Genomic DNA, 16,452 nt, shown 5'->3' on the forward strand with positions numbered 1-16,452 from the left:
GGAAAATCACGTGACAACCATCATGGCAGAAAAAACTACCTCAACTGATATCTCGTACTCATTGGAGACCCGTCCAATCATTCACATATCTCCAGAAAGCAACTTTTTGGAAAGTTTTGCTCTTCCATTTTCTACTTATCTTCTAGTCATGTCACCAACACAACAGAGTACAGAAGAATCAAGCAACTATAATTACCCGGTCTGTCCGGACAAAGTTGCTGTGTTACTCCCATGTGTTTTTTGGACCAAAATAAGAGAAAAACCTGCTAACAACCAAATTTTATATCGATATACGATCATGATTGGCATCACTATGTACCTACTGGCGAGGCCTACCCTATGGTACTATTTTCATTGTAGTTACATCACAAAGAATGTAGTTTTCTCTGTATTTGTTCTCTATGATCCTCGCCACCACGGGCGTCCTTTTTGCCACCTGTCCCAATTTTCATCTCCCTTTTTGTATTACCCTCTCTAAATTTCTCCTTTGGACCAATCATATCGCAGTATCACCTCTTCATTTTGTGAACAGATTGTTTAGTTTCAGATTGTCCGCCTTTTTTCTGCCTTGTCCTAACCACATTTTCAAAAAAATAATTTCTTCTAATTGCTTCTTGTTCATAATTTCTCCCAGAAATTTTTTTGGGGGCCGTTTTTTTTATCAAAATTTCTATTTTTTAATTAGTATATTACTACCCATCTATTTTCCTCAAGATTTCTCTCCCGTTCAGTTTCCATTTCACTTTTTTTTTTTCCCGATTAGTTTCAAAACCCTCAGGACGGTGTGAAATCAAAGATATTACCCGGACTGATCACGTGAGACAAGTCCTTTTTTATTTTTCTCTCATTCTTAGGAACTCTCTGGCATTGGAATACTGACATTACTTGTGTGAGTATATTATCCTGTTGCAGAAATATACTTAGAAGACACTTTAGCCGCTTGCTTCATTTGCTGCGCTGGTTATAACTTATAGACCCAAGTCAAATCTGTTTTTTCTTTTGGATTTTTCTGATCAATCAACTTTATTGCTTTACTCTTCCAATAGTCTGACTATCTTTCAATTAGTCAAACATTACTAGGAAAAACCTCTTAAGGTAAATTATCTTCGTGAAACAGTTTTCTGCTTTTTTGAGTTTATCCTCGATTTTCCAATAAGTCATTTCTGCTTTCTCGTTAAAACCTTGTATTTGCGGTTAGCTGATTTTTTACTCTTCAAAGTAAACTTTACTTTTTATTTCTTTATCATCCCTTTTATTACCAATTTGACACATTTCGTTTCTATTTTTTACCTTCTCAATTATGGCTCTTACAGGAAAGCGTTCTCATATATTACTATTAAGTGATAGAAACAACAATAAAGATAATACAACCAGGAATAACAATCCAGAAGGATCTGGTGGTACACATAATGCACCATTCATTTTGCAACAAAAACGAGCCAAATTAAATGGTGGTCGTTACAAAGTCACTGCTGAATATTCTAGCCCTGTAGATTCCGAAGATGATTGCAATGATACCGGCTATTCTTCTATCGATTTCGATTCAGTAGTGCATCCTTCAAGGAAGGCTAATCTTCACTTTCCAAACCCCAGAGCATTAGCCGAAATAGTCAATTGCCCGGCATCATGCAGTGATGCATTTACGTTGAATTCCAAACTTGATATCAAGAATGCAGCCAGTACCGTCAATGATACCTCAGACTTTTCTACTGTAAACAGTGATAACACTGGTGTGGAGAAGGAGTCAACTGATCCAAATATGTTTTCCAGTACTGCATCCACTGCAAATTATTTAACAACGTCAATCCCAAGACCTTTGTCGAGACATTCTTCGTGTGTTGTTCCTCAGTCTGATCTGCTGGCAAGAGAACGTTGTTTCGATTACATTGTCCAATCCATTGATGAAGTTTGGGCAAGATATTGCGACACGACGTCTTCAGCTGAGAATCAACTTTACCCATATGGATATGTCTCCCCTGTATCAGATTCTGAAACTTCCGGCAGTGAAAGCGATTCGGGTTATAAATCTAGTACGGACGCCGAAACTGACTGCGAATATCGTAAGGTTTCTAATCTGCCTGATTCAAAAGAACTACAATCACTAAAAGATCGTTTAACTAAGGCTAAGCATTCTTTGGAACAGACCGTGGATTCGGTGCAATTTCAAGATTGTGTTCTATTTTGGAATCGGTGGGACATGATCAAATACAATGCTGTTGAAATGATGGAAGAAGAGGATGATGATGAGTTGGTAGAATCGGTTATAGAGGAGTTAGAAGAAGGAAGATGGTATAACGAATCGTGAACTAAAGCCACTTCTTTCTGCTTAACGCTAACGCATGTTATTTCTGACCGTATGCAAGTTCATCTGTCAATGGGTGAATATAACTTTACCTTTCCAAAATTTTTTCGTGTTTGTCATCAGCTGTATTTTTTTCACTTCATTATGGGAACACTTTTGTTCAATGGGGAACTTTTCTATTCAATTCACTAGAAAAAAAATCATTATATCATATTTTTATTTACAACTTGGTTTTGATTTATCATCTACTTGTCTTATATAAAGATATACTTTTACCTGCATCATTTATTTTTTCGGCTTAATTACAATCGAGTTTCCAAGCGTGTGCCCTTGAGGTTCCTAAACAATATACTGCATCCCACTTGTGAGTGCTAAAAGTTTTAATGTACCATATAGGGACCCTATGTACTTAATCTCGATAGACTCTGCAAGATTTGCTGAAACTGACCGTGGAATTACAGTTTGAAGATCATCATTCCACAAAGCTACAATTCTTCCACCGCTATATTCAAAAATCCTCACTACTAATTGATAAGCCAATTCTTTTGCCGCTTTATTAAAGTCAGAATTTAAACGCTGAAAGACTGCCCAAAAAAGTGAGTTTTCACTAAAAGTATACCACATAGAACTCAATTTCAATGACCTCAGGTGGTTAGGCAAAGGAACTGCGGAAATATTCAAATCAATTAATAGCTCCTGAAGAAGAAGTATGTTTTCCATCTTTGGCACAATGGCGTCGCATTGTTCTAAAAACAAAAGTGTTATAAATCTGCTATCACCTGATATTAAGTATCCAATAAAAGTCAATGTTCTATGATATAATGTCCCATCCAAATCCTGGATTATTTTCCCAACAATCTCAGTGGTATCTGAAAAAACTTGAAATATCACAGCGAATACCTCTTTGAGATCTCTGGTGGTATTATATTCTGTAATTAATCGCAATAGTGCTATCATTTCATGATCGCTAACTTCTCGAAGCATCGAACAGCAAACGTTCACAAATGTCAAAAACATATCATCATCTAATGTATCCCATAAACTTACCAAAAATTGTTCTTGCAAAATTACACCTGCACTGAATGACTTTGGTACTTTCAGGAAAAATTTTGGTAACCATATCTTGTTGAACTCAAACCTACTCGAAACAGTTTTATAAACTATCTCTTGCATAATTGATCTGCTTTCTGGGTCAAAAGGACCCTTGCTTTTTGTTTCGATATCATGCAAATACTGGAACACAGGGTTTTCACCACCGTTCTGCACAACTACTGCTTCCAAAAAAGCTTCTGATTTTAGAATAGTATCATTGATAACTTGGATTTCTCGAAGTACATTCAAATCTATGACTAAGTTTTCAGTGTACCGTCCAACGTTTTCTAAAAGATCATTAGACTTTTTAGATAGATCTTTTTCCCCAGAAGAGATACTATATAACATGCCAATCTCACTATCGACTGCGTGTATCGTGTGCATGCTCTATATTTTTGAAGATAATACGTTCTCGAACAGGAAATATCAAATGCTGTAATTCAAAACACAGGTCAAACCCAAACCAAACATTTTGTGACAGGAAATTCAAATCTGCTGTTATTCCTAGTGTCTGTTGAACCAAAAGGCTTGACATAAACCTGCGACAGCGAAGAAAATAATTTTTTTCTTTTTTTGTTTTGACGCTTCTTTTTGTCACTGATAGTTTCAGATTGAAACTTTCATTCTAACGGAAAACGCGAACATATGTCAAGAATGAAAATCCTTTATAAACGGCGGCAAAATATTCTTATGAGTAACAATTAAAAGACACATTTCTAGTGCTAGTACAAGGCATCATCTGCTAAAACCCAATTTCACACAGTAGTATTTATACTCATATGGAAAGCACTTTTGTTTCAAGTATACACTTATTTCTAGTACTTTTCTCAGGATAAAACTATAACTGGCTGCTGAAATGTCGGCGGTTTTAGAGGAAATATATCAGAAAAAGGGGAATTCGAGTAAGAGCGTAGCGAGAGAACATGTCACACTTAGGCCTGCAAATGAGTTTCACACGAATGATCATTCAAATAACTATATACATACTGGATCGCTTCCCCAAACCCACGTAAGAAACATTGAGAATACTGTTGATGGATATCCGAAGTTGCAGAGGCTATTTAGCCTGAAGGAAAGGCAGGTAATGCAGTTTAATACAAAACCATTTGGTTGCAAGGTAGAGCTTGATGAAATAGTTCCCACATTAAATGATTGGGTACAAAAAGATGGTTTAACTTTCGATGTTGTCATGATTGGTTGCTTGACTGATAATCAATTTATCTATCCCCTTTTAACTCAGTTACCGATACATAAATTGATATCAAAGCCAGGGTTTTTATTTGTATGGGGAAGTGCACAGAAGATCAATGAGCTTTCAAGACTTTTGAACAACGAAATATGGGCAAAAAAGTTTCGCAGAAGTGAGGAGTTGGTTTTCGTCCCTGTCAACAAGAATTCACCATTTTACCCCGGATTAGAAGCAGACGACGAGTCACTTTTTGAAAAGATGCAATGGCATTGTTGGATGTGTATCACAGGAACAGTAAGAAGAGCCACGGATGGCCATCTCATACATTGCAACATTGATACCGATTTAGCAATCGAATCAAAAAATAGTAAAGTTGGGGCAATTCCGAATCAATTGTACAAGGTAGCAGAGAATTTTAGCACCGCTACAAGGAGACTTCATATCGTTCCCGCCAGAACAGGAAGTGAAACACCAATCCGGATGAGACCTGGTTGGGTTATCATGGGTCCAGATGTACTGCTAGACAACTTCAACGCTATGGAATATAAAAATGAGGTTGGAAGAGTTGGATCGAACCTGCCAAAAGATCCCTCCATAGAGTCATTAAGACCAAAATCTCCAATATCTATTAAAAATTGATGGTATATATAAGCTTGTAATTTCTAATTTGCATTCAGAAGGGCTAAGGTCTTGATTTGAACGAGGCATACGATATGTGTCATGTGTTTTATGTCTAGTCACTGTGGTCATTATCAATACAATCTCCATTCCCAAAATCGGCCGGTTATTTTGAATGAATAAAAACATCAGTTAAAGGCATTTTATTCATTTGAACCATTGTTCAACACCTTCCTTGATTGGAGTCAATAAACCTTTTTGTTTTGGTACATAGTTAATTCTATGGTAAGCGTTCAAATTCTTTCTCAAGACAATTTGGAAACAGGTGGCAGAGCCCTGTCTGGAAATAATAGTGGAGTATGCTAGGAAAAATTCCCAGATTCTGTACCATCTCATCCCATACTTGTTGACAACATCGTCCTTATGGCCAATCCAGTTTCTGTACCATCTCCATAAAGTTGCGGAGTAATCAACACCGATATTATCAATCGAAACGACCTCAAATCCAGTAGCTTCTAATTTTGAAACGACAAAATCTAACGGTGTAGAAGCGTCAGCACCAGGGAAAATATACTTGTTCATGAAAAGACCCCAGATCAAATCTTCGTATTGCCATGGCTTTCTCAATCCGGCGTATTGTAAGTAGAATAAACCATCATCTTCCAACATGTCGTACACTTGTTGCAAGAAAGAACCGAATTTCCTGATACCAACGTGTTCAGCCATTTCCAAACATGTAATTTTATCATATTTCTTACCGTCCTCAGTGGCCAATGGAGTATCTCTGTAATCCTTACATAGAATCCGCGATTGTTCGTTGTCGATCCCTTGCAAATCGAGTTTATCGTTACCCCATTTGGTTTGATTTCTACCTAAAGTGATACCTGTAACCTTTGCGCCATAAATTTTGGATGCATAGGTCGCCAAGGTCCCCCAGCCGCATCCCAAATCCAATAAATATTCACCTGGCTTTAAGTCGATCTTGTCACAGACAGTTTTCAATTTGTTGTCTTGTAACTGCTCCAAGCTTTCTTCCTTTTCAATATCTGAGATCAAACCACTGGTATAAACCATTCTTGGACCAAGGAACCAAGAGTAAAAGTCATCACCACGGTCATAATGATCTCTGACTTGTTCTTCATCTTGAGATCTGGTGTGCATAATAACTTCTGGAATCATACCAAGCAAGAAGAACTTGAAAAGTGATAGAGTAAAAGAGAATTGAGCCCAGTCATGTCTGTACTCCATCACTTCCAAAGCATCAAAGTTGAAAGAGACCTTATTAGCGAAAAACAGTTCGTGGAAAGTCTCCATAGGAATTTTCTTACCGTGGTATTTTTCCTTCAAAGCATCATCATGGAAGGTCAAATAGTACTCAATTGGTTTTCCTGGTAATTTGCATTTCTCATTCAAACGAGGAGAGTAAGTGGATGCAATTGTCCAAAAGGCCATTAAAATTGGGATAGCAAACAGTACGGCAAAGAACAAGAAGGTTTTGAGACCTCCCCCAACTTTCCTTGTTACATAGTAAGGAATACCACCGAGCAAGGAGAATAATAACCAATTGGAAAAGTGTCTGGAAGAAGGTCCCTCTGCAGGCAATGGAGCGTTCTTAATAGCTGGTGATGCTGTCGTTTTCACGCCATATTTGGAATTCACTGGTTCAGGAGTTTCCGCCGGAGGAGTCTCCTTAAACTGAATCGTTTCAAATGAATACTTACTCATCTTCCCGTGTATTCAACGCAGTGGATACTAGATTGATATCTTGCGCAATTGAATTAAACAATACTTTATGTACAAGTATCTCATACAACCATAAATTAATCAAGTAAGTAAGTACTTGAAAGGATTTTTGATTTTTGCAGTTTTATTTTGGAATGCTTTTCTTCTTCCTTTTTTCTCTGTCTGTAACGTGTATCGTTCTACTGGCTGGAATGTACAATACGCAGATATTCTGGCCAAATATAGTGATACTGAACCCGGATGAATTAGGCTATATATACACCTACGTATAAGCGGGAACCATTATGTTGTGTGATAATTGGATATAAGATTGCAGTTACTGCCAATGGACCGAGAGGGCCATAGAATGCATCTCTATTTCGAGAGGCGGTCATAAATTTATTTAGCCTATGGTATGATCAGCAGTAGCAATAGTAGTAACTACCCATACCTATAATCTTGCAGAAATATTATAAGCATCGGTACCCTTATAGCCTGAGAGCGTTGCATAATTATTTGTAAACGTTGGCAGTGCTAATGGTTGAAAAAAAACCGAAATCATATTCCTTATTTAAAACTGTGGAACGCTAAGGGCCCTCTATATAAGTCTTGTGTTGTTACAGTAATATCAATATCCATGATAACACGTCCAAACAGATTTTTTACTGCTCGTTATTTTAACAGTGGAAACCGTGCATAGCATCAAAGCTGGCAGTTCCTCCAGTACAGTGTCCGGTGTTTCCATACCTGGTACCGCGAGCATTCTTAACCCGAACACCGCATCCAAAATTATTTCTTTTTCAGATAATTTTTCATTATTTGTGAGAAGAGTGACAATTTTTTATTTGAGAAATTGGTCTAGCGATGAGATGAGATGAGATGAGATGAGAAGAGATTAGTTGAACGTTGAACAGGTTACAACTGTTGTTTATTTGCTTTCTGATATCCTGTTCTCTTTTAGACTTGAGTGAATAGGTCACCATACATTACCGAGAAGACCAAGATGGGTAAGAAGACGCAAAAGAAGAATTCCAAAGGTCGTTTAGATAAGTACTATTACCTTGCTAAGGAAAAGGGCTACAGAGCTCGTTCTTCCTTCAAAATCATTCAAATCAATGAAAAGTATGGACATTTTTTGGAGAAGTCGAAGGTCGTTATCGATTTATGTGCTGCACCAGGTTCCTGGTGTCAAGTGGCTTCCAACTTGTGTCCTGTTAACTCCTTGATTATTGGTGTCGATATTGTTCCGATGAAAACTATGCCAAACGTTATTACTTTCCAAAGTGATATCACAACGGAAGATTGTAGATCGAAATTAAGAGGGTACATGAAGACGTGGAAAGCCGACACCGTTTTACACGATGGTGCTCCAAATGTTGGTTTGAGTTGGGCTCAAGATGCCTTCACACAGTCTCATTTAACACTGCAAGCCTTAAAATTAGCCGTTGAAAATTTAGTAGTTGGTGGTACATTTGTAACGAAGATCTTCAGATCCAAAGATTACAACAAGCTAATTTGGGTATTTCAACAGCTCTTCGAAAAGGTGGAGGCAACCAAACCTCCTGCTTCCAGAAATGTTTCTGCGGAAATTTTCGTTGTCTGCAAAAATTTCAAGGCCCCTAAGAAGTTGGATCCAAGGCTATTAGACCCAAAGGAAGTCTTTGAAGAATTACCAGATGGTCCACAAAACATGGAAGCCAAGGTTTTTAATCCAGAAAAAAAGGTCAGAAAAAGAGGTGGTTACGAGGAAGGTGATTATTTGTTATACCATGAAACTGGTCTTATGGACTTTATGAAATCAGAAGACCCAATAACTATGCTTGGAGAATATAATAAATTCATCGTAGACGAAGAAGATCATGACTGGAAAATTGTGAAGAAATTAAAGCAAACCACCAAAGAATTCTTGGCATGTATCGAAGATTTAAAGGTTCTTGGTAGAAAAGATTTCAAGATGATCCTAAAATGGAGAAAAGCAGCTAGAGAACTTTTAGGCTTGGATGAAGAGGAAGAAAAACCAGAGATTGAGGAAACACCTTTGACAGAAGAAGAGCAGATTGAAAAAGAACTAAATACTCTACAGGAGAAACAAAGGTTGTCTGTTAAGCGTGAGAAGAGAAAGAAGAACGAAATGAAACAGAAGGAAATTGTTCGTATGCAATTAAATATGATCAATCCAGTAGACATTGGTATCGAAGCTGCAGAGTTAGGTAGAGAATCAATTTTCAATTTGAAAACTGCAGAAAAAACGGGTATCCTTGATAAACTTGCCAAGGGTAAGAGAAGAATGATATTTGATCAAAATGAATTAGCCATAGATAACGATATCCACATTGATGAAAATGCGCCTCTGGATGATCGTGATGAGCTCGCTGAGGCTGATGAACTAGAATCCCAACTTGATGCCATGTACAGTAACTATAAGGAACGCAAGTCAGAAAGAGATGCAAAGTTTAGAGCTAAGCAAGCCCGTGAATCCAGTGAAGCGGACAACTGGAATGGATTCGAGGACAAACAAAGTGATGAAGAGAACGAAGAAGAAACTAAGGATTATGTTGACGACGATGACAACTCGGATCTTTCAGACTCTGACGATGATGAAGCTATCAATCAGTTGATAGCAAAATTGAAAAGTAGAGAAAACAGCAGCAAGTTAAGTTCTAAAGCTCGCGCGCTATTTTCCGATTCTTTATTCGAGGGAGTTGAACCAGATTTACCTGGTAAGGCGGATCTTGCGGATTCAGAGTCTGTGGGTGATGTCAAACAACTAACAAAGAAAAGAAAATTGAATCCACTTCCTGCAGAGCAGATTTCTGAAGCCGAATCTTCCGACGAAGATAGTGATTTCGAAATCGTCGCAAACAACGAAGATGGCGATGTAGACTCTGAGTATGATTCCGAAGAAGAGGCAAAGAGGACAAAACAAGAGAAACATTCCAAAGACATTGATATTGCGACCGTTGAAGCTATGACTCTAGCTCATCAATTGGCATTAGGTCACAAAACGAAACATGATTTAATCGAAGAGGGTTTCAATAGATATTCTTTCCGTGATATGGAAAACCTGCCCGAATGGTTCGTTGAAGAAGAAAAACAACATTCCAAAATTAATAAGCCTATCACCAAAGAAGCAGCCATGGCAATAAAGGATAAACTGAAGGCTCTAAATGCCAGACCCATCAAAAAAGTTGCTGAAGCTAAAGCCAGGAAGAAGCACCGTGCTGTTGCTCGTTTAGAAAAGTTGAAGAAGAAGGCTGGTCTAATTAATGATGACAGCGATAAATCTGAAAAGGACAAGGCTGAAGAAATTGCAAAATTGATGAGAAAGGTTACCAAGAAAGCAAAGCAAAAACCGAAGGTCACAGTTGTGGTTGCAAGTGGTAAGAATAGAGGTCTTTCCGGCAGGCCTAAGGGTGTTAAGGGTAAATATAAGATGGTTGACGGTGTTTTAAAGAACGAACAAAGGGCTTTGAAACGTATCGCTAAAAAGCATCACAAAAAATAAGGAATGCTAATCATATCACTTAATCCGTGAAATGGAATTGTACATTATATTTAGTCGTAGATAGAATATTGAATAAGATCAACCTACTTCAAAAAAGTTTTCTGATCAAATACAAAACAGAAAAGAGCACCAATCCCAAGGTAAACAGCTGAATACATAAGTTATCAGATGAGTCTAGTTTCGGAAGGTTAATTGTCATTTTAGTAGAATTTAGATAGTAAAATTTGGTGTTGTCAGTGAAAAAGTGTTCATATCCGATTTTTCCAGTATAGAAGGGTGACCGTTTCGTAAGTTCAATGGAAGTATCACAGGCATAAAATACTTGGGGAGTAAATGCTGCTTCAAAAAAAGCAGATCCATCGTTCGTTGGCTTGATATATCTACTGTGCAATGTAACCTCATTAATGGAGCCAGGTTGCAAGGTGAATAAACTTATGGATCCAAATCCAGATAGCTTGTACTCGGGCAGTTCAAGATCGTGTTCTCCGAACAAGAGTGTTGGAATTGACTGGAATTGATCAATGAAAAAGTATTTGGGAAGGTTGAAATATGCATAATATTCGCAATTGTGGATGGGTCTCTTTGAGGTTAAATCGATTTGAACAACAGGGTGCAAATTGACAGGTTCAGAGAGAGTCAAAGAAACTTCAGACAGGCTCGATTTATCCGCATATATCTGATTATAGAAGAACAAAGTTCTTTGACATTTGTTTAGAGCGCCAGAGCCTGTATGCCATGTGCATCTCAAACCCGATAAACTAGTATCAGTATCGTCTTCCGTATCCACTTGAAAAATTCCTGCTTCTGTTTTTACGCTTTCGGTTCCATTTAATGGGAAAAGATTATCATCAGTTAATTCATAGTATCTGTTAACCTCTACACGACCTCTCGTAACAGTTATATCAAGATCATTATCCTCAGAATACCGCAGTAGTTGATCTACAAATTCCGGTGGAAACCACTTTGACAGCGCATTATCCTCGAATGTATCGCTGTAATATACTTTACCCACTGGCGTATCAATAAATTTGGCGATGCTACCGCTGCTATTTGTGAAAATATTGAAGCCATAGGGGATATAACTCTTTATTGGTGTAATATCAGCTTCAGCGTTGCGTTTCCAAGAGATATGAATAAAATCCGGTCTCGATGCAAGCTGCGGTACAAACAATACCGCCCTGTCTTGAACATGACCGGATTGGTTAGGTATGGTTATAACCCCATCCCTGTTAACCACCTTTTCTTCGACTGATCTTCCATCCCTATCCAAGAGTACAGTGATCCTCCTTTTTTCCTCAATGAAAGATTCTGATTGTATTGTTTGGACAGACATTGTTCACCACTTATTTATCACGACCGTGACTTTGTTTGTATTTCTTTTAATACTGTAGGGAGGAATTCACCTTGAACTTAACTCAACTAACAAGGACACAGATTATCAGTTTGCCGTCTTCTGTGAATGGACTTTAGGGGGATCCAATGCATACAGTAAGCTTCCCTCTGTTACCAGATTCCTTTGCAAATCAATTTTGTTACAGAAATTCGAATTCAATCACACAAATATAGTATGAGGAGTGCGAGGATGAATGGAGCTGATCGGTCCGACAAACTAGTACCATAATGTCGATATTGATTTCTATCTTGCTGATGAAACATAAATAGAAAACAGAAAATTCCATCGTAATCTGTTTTCACCTTAAATGCAGGATTTCTCTAATCTTTAAACGGTAAAAAAAAATTCTACATGTTGATGAGTCTCTGACAAGAGAAAAAAAAATATTGTAAAAAGAGAAACCGCACAACTTACGTGTTAGAGTTGCATGAAAGAAGAAATACAAACATTCATCAAACCCGCCAGCGAACTAACGTTTTCTTTTCACATATCTGTATTCTCTTTAACGGTTCTCATCCAATTTAGTGGTCTAACAGCTACGCGCGAGTTCCTTCACTCTCTTTTTTTTTTCATTCTCTCGTTCTTTCCTTTGGTTGCTCTTAACATTACGTTGCCTTTTAAAAGGACATACAGTTTTCTCAGTTACTACTCGTCTTCTAGTTTTCTATCCATACGGAACGATTTACTGCTAGCAAACTCCAGGGCCTTTATATCATTGGGAAATATTTTCCCCTGACATTACAGATTGAAATTTCACAGGTCTGTGAGAGTTAATCGAGCCATTTTGCAGCCAAACTGGGTTTTGTCATTCGTTACCTATCCCAAATAACACAGTTAAAGGATCTTGTTCAATTACGTGGAAAAAGCTACATTTTATTGAATTTTATTGAGAGCTTATATCGACATTAGGATTAGCAAATCTCCGGATACACTGTTTTTGTCGAATATACTACTTTATACACTCATTGCATCATTTTTTCAGTGCATCTCATTCGGATATTATATTGCTTCGAGGCATATCCAGACTGATATAATTTATTGATTTTCTCTTTTGCATACTACTGTCTTACAGAATCCTCAGTCGCTAAAGCTATTCCTATAGTGATCCACTACTCTGAGGTATTAGGAGTTCGAAATCTGACCAATCTCTTACAAAAATAAATAAACCACAAAGGAAAATCAAAATATTTAGGAAACACACTGGTGTACTACTGCCCATTCCTTTTATTCCTTCCATTGATATTATTCGACCAAGAAAGAGAAGCCTTACAAAGTCACACTTTTGTACTACTCGAACGAAATACACACAAATAGCAAGCAGCAAATCCACTGTTTTTATCGCCCTGTTGGCAAAATTCATTACAGTTATCGTGCACGTACAGCAAAGAATCTCCTTTTGCATTTTTTTGTTTCGGGAACTTCATTTCAATTGCTAACAAAATAGAACAAACGATTTTCCGAAATAGGTGTGTCATATTTTCCATTCGATAGTCTTTTCTTCGTTTCGTAGCGATAGGTGAAGCTCTGTAAAGATTGTACCTCCCTATCAGCTCGCTCAACTAATCTAACGGAAATAACATCGGGTAGACCCAGTTCCTTCCCTCTCCTCTATTCTGAAACACGAATTTACCTTTGGTCCCGCCTTTGAAAATATTCGTGTGATAAAAACGCATAGAACTTATCCGGAAGTAAGACAGAAAAAGAAGCTTCGAACCAAAAGAAGCCTCGAACCAAAAGAGTTTTGCCTGAAAACCAAGCGGTTTCACTTTCTACAGATCGACCTTCCTTGCACGCTTTCACCGCAAGCAACAGTACCTACACGACGTACTTCCGATTTATTCGAGCAGAGATATTGATAGCCTTTGTTTTTTGTCGTTAAGATTTGAAAACAAAAAAAAAGGATTTTCCCAATTACTTTCCCACAGAAAAAGTCGTGCAATAAAGATTCGTACACTTGTTCCCCTAAAAGCGTCGTATACGATTTTCCCTTGACACCAATATAGTTAGTACAAGAGAAGAAATAATTACTCTCAGTGCTGAACAAACTCGGAGATAGGACTATCGCACAATCAAAGTAATACAGGTTGGTGTCGTCTTCCTCATATATTCATTTGGTTGAAGTACTTGAGCTTACATTGGTTTTTTTGTTGTTCACTTTCAGGCTGACATCTTGGCATGCTTTCTGTTCCTAAACCTCCAACTGAACCTAATACTGGAGGAACACCCTTGAGAAGAGGCCACAGACATAAAAGATCGTTTGCAATTTCGGGTGACTTTGAATTCTTAAAAAAGGACCCTCTTCGAGACGCGACTTTTCCAATTGGTTCAGAAGCCAATTATGCGGTGGATTCTAGAGACGCAACTCCAGTGTCTGTGTGTGATGTAGCAGAGTTGAAGACAGACCTGACGTTTAATACAGCTAGATCTGCATCTACTCACTTTTTAACAAGCCCCAGATTCTTTATCACCGAAGAACCAAAATTCACTGGTGGATTCAAAGACGTTCCGGACGCCATAATCAATTTGGACGATGCGTTGAAAACGCGGCCCAGATCATTCAAATCACATAGACGCACAGAATCTGCTCCAGCAGACCTTCAACTTTCGTTCAACCTTGAAAGAAAGCTAAAAATCACAGAAGAGCAAGTGGCAGAAGAAGAAGAGGAGGATGCTAATGCAACCTTACTTCAAATGAAGAGTCCGGAGAACTCTTCTACTGAAAGTTTCCCTGATAAAGAAACTTCAGACCTAGCACCTCCAAACTCGACAATGCTACTATCACCTTTAAGGGCTAGATGTCCATCGCCAGTGGCCTCAAGAGACTCTCCCAGTAAAATTTCTGGATACAACACTCTCAAGATAAACAAGCAAAAGGAGCGGTACTATAACTATTACAATAAACAAATACCGTCCAATGGATCTGGATCCAGTACGATTGCTCACCAAACATCTGCTATGTCGCTATCATCCGAATCAAGTCTTTCAAACAGGCAACTATCAACCCCAAATACCCCAGTATCAGCCAGCCATGGCCATGGCCGCAAGTTAACACCAAGGAACAAACCCTTCAAATATGAAACACAAATTTATGACATCAGACAAAACAATCAGGACTCAGAGCTACCTAGAAGATCTACTGTCAGTACCATTGAATCCAATGACGCTTCTTTCAGCAGACGTCGTCCGTCAACTTCACAATCATTGTCTAGTACAGCTCCTCAACTGACACAAGATGTTCTACTTGGCCAACCAGGAGATTCCATAGAAATATCTAATGGACAATGCGATATATTTCAAGAGCAGGTAAAGTTGACACAGACAAACTCTAAACGCAAAACTGAACGAGAATGCTCTAAACATTCTTCCAGCCGCAGCATTAGTGACCCGTCGCATAATATTCAAGCTAAACCCCATACTCTGTTGAATTCTTCAGAGAAGAAGAAAAAGCACGGGAGATTTAACATAATTTCATCTTTGTTCACAAGATCTAAGCGTTGAAGATCAAATGTCTCGTCGTTTTAATAAATGAAATAGCCGATTCGGTTATTACGCGTTATGACCCAAACTTTATAGAACTGGTCACTTCGTGGGAATCAAAATTGTAGTATTGCAAAAGGACAATTCCTTTTCCTCACATGTAACATTATACCACAATCATTATATTTTCTTTTCCAGCAAATATCAATATATCCAAACGCTTAATTACTATGAGAAATTACATAATACCATCAATACCAGAACATAATTAATAGTAACGATGCCAATACTTTGGTAAAACCAATTTTAAATGAAAGTATCAAAAATGAATGATGTAAATCAGATTGGTATATATAGATATATATACATAAGTTAGAATAATAAAGATATATTTGTCAGAGGTTGATATTCACAAAGTTTAGAGATAAATAAGTTGTTTCATTCCTAGAAGAAAATATGATAACGATAATAGCGTCTGCGTTAGCTGGCTATGCAAGTAACGGATATATTGAATTTGAAATCTTTTGCGATCATAATGTAATGTGTTTCCTTCTTCTTTCTCTTCGTCAGAGGGTCATGAGTAATTTTTTTGAATGATATTTTGAATAATTCAGTCAAGGATGAGATTATTTGGCAACTTCCAAGTTGTCCAATTCTTCCTTTTCCTTAACAAAGGCTTCAGCTTCCAACAAATAAGGAGTCAAGTATGGAATGTCATCTTCTGGTTTGGTCCACTTATCTTTTGGCAACAAATGGTGGGACAAAGATAGTTGGTGGGCATTGATGATTCTGTAAATTCTAGCGTAGGATTCATCGGCTGGTAGTCTTCTCAAAGCAGTTTGGGCAAGCTCGTTCTCTTCTTCAATCAAGTCATCGAATCTCAAACCCATCTTTCTGTAACCAGACAAGTTGATGAACTGGTGAGCGATTGGAACGACAACTTTAGCAAGAGCTGGGGTTCTTAAAATGTAGTCACCGATCTTAGCAATAGAAGTAAATGTTTGTGGCATTTGTAATGTGAAACGTGGTTGTTACTTGAGCGTTCGGCCTTCTAAGAATAAGTCAGAAGCTCTGAAACAAATCGGAAAGCTTCGTAAAGTAAATGGAACTTTGACAAAATGTTACCAATGTTTAGTGGTAATGTATTGAATGAA

At 37.8% G+C, this 16,452-nt stretch overlaps 9 protein-coding genes across 9 annotated transcripts; 5 read left to right on the forward strand and 4 right to left on the reverse strand.

The window, feature by feature from the left end:
* Positions 1 to 22: 22 nt before the first annotated feature.
* KLLA0_C00616g (uncharacterized protein) lies at positions 23 to 478 on the forward strand (the record flags this gene model as incomplete). The annotated part of the gene is made up of 1 exon (XM_452221.1): positions 23 to 478. One exon carries the CDS (start codon positions 23 to 25, stop codon positions 476 to 478), a length of 456 nt encoding a protein of 151 aa, XP_452221.1.
* Positions 479 to 1,300: 822 nt separating this feature from the next.
* KLLA0_C00649g (uncharacterized protein) lies at positions 1,301 to 2,305 on the forward strand (the record flags this gene model as incomplete). The annotated part of the gene is made up of 1 exon (XM_452223.1): positions 1,301 to 2,305. The coding sequence occupies one exon, from the start codon at positions 1,301 to 1,303 to the stop codon at positions 2,303 to 2,305; it is 1,005 nt and encodes a 334-aa protein (XP_452223.1).
* Positions 2,306 to 2,641: 336 nt separating this feature from the next.
* Positions 2,642 to 3,778, reverse strand: KLLA0_C00671g (uncharacterized protein; the record flags this gene model as incomplete). Its single annotated transcript, XM_452224.1, has 1 exon — positions 2,642 to 3,778. The coding sequence occupies one exon, from the start codon at positions 3,776 to 3,778 to the stop codon at positions 2,642 to 2,644; it is 1,137 nt and encodes a 378-aa protein (XP_452224.1).
* Positions 3,779 to 4,250: 472 nt separating this feature from the next.
* On the forward strand, positions 4,251 to 5,222 carry KAR4 (Kar4p; the record flags this gene model as incomplete). Its single annotated transcript, XM_452225.1, has 1 exon — positions 4,251 to 5,222. The coding sequence occupies one exon, from the start codon at positions 4,251 to 4,253 to the stop codon at positions 5,220 to 5,222; it is 972 nt and encodes a 323-aa protein (XP_452225.1).
* A 186-nt stretch (positions 5,223 to 5,408) lies between these two features.
* On the reverse strand, positions 5,409 to 6,926 carry KLLA0_C00715g (uncharacterized protein; the record flags this gene model as incomplete). Its single annotated transcript, XM_452226.1, has 1 exon — positions 5,409 to 6,926. The coding sequence occupies one exon, from the start codon at positions 6,924 to 6,926 to the stop codon at positions 5,409 to 5,411; it is 1,518 nt and encodes a 505-aa protein (XP_452226.1).
* A 1,000-nt stretch (positions 6,927 to 7,926) lies between these two features.
* SPB1 (27S pre-rRNA (guanosine2922-2'-O)-methyltransferase) lies at positions 7,927 to 10,428 on the forward strand (the record flags this gene model as incomplete). Its single annotated transcript, XM_452227.1, has 1 exon — positions 7,927 to 10,428. One exon carries the CDS (start codon positions 7,927 to 7,929, stop codon positions 10,426 to 10,428), a length of 2,502 nt encoding a protein of 833 aa, XP_452227.1.
* An 88-nt stretch (positions 10,429 to 10,516) lies between these two features.
* PBN1 (Pbn1p) lies at positions 10,517 to 11,761 on the reverse strand (the record flags this gene model as incomplete). The annotated part of the gene is made up of 1 exon (XM_452228.1): positions 10,517 to 11,761. One exon carries the CDS (start codon positions 11,759 to 11,761, stop codon positions 10,517 to 10,519), a length of 1,245 nt encoding a protein of 414 aa, XP_452228.1.
* A 2,235-nt stretch (positions 11,762 to 13,996) lies between these two features.
* KLLA0_C00803g (uncharacterized protein) lies at positions 13,997 to 15,319 on the forward strand (the record flags this gene model as incomplete). The annotated part of the gene is made up of 1 exon (XM_452230.1): positions 13,997 to 15,319. One exon carries the CDS (start codon positions 13,997 to 13,999, stop codon positions 15,317 to 15,319), a length of 1,323 nt encoding a protein of 440 aa, XP_452230.1.
* A 605-nt stretch (positions 15,320 to 15,924) lies between these two features.
* Positions 15,925 to 16,308, reverse strand: QCR7 (ubiquinol--cytochrome-c reductase subunit 7; the record flags this gene model as incomplete). The annotated part of the gene is made up of 1 exon (XM_452231.1): positions 15,925 to 16,308. The coding sequence occupies one exon, from the start codon at positions 16,306 to 16,308 to the stop codon at positions 15,925 to 15,927; it is 384 nt and encodes a 127-aa protein (XP_452231.1).
* Positions 16,309 to 16,452: the final 144 nt, after the last annotated feature.

This window comes from Kluyveromyces lactis, assembly GCF_000002515.2.
Source record: "Kluyveromyces lactis strain NRRL Y-1140 chromosome C complete sequence".
Classification (NCBI taxonomy): Eukaryota; Fungi; Ascomycota; class Saccharomycetes; order Saccharomycetales; family Saccharomycetaceae; genus Kluyveromyces; species Kluyveromyces lactis.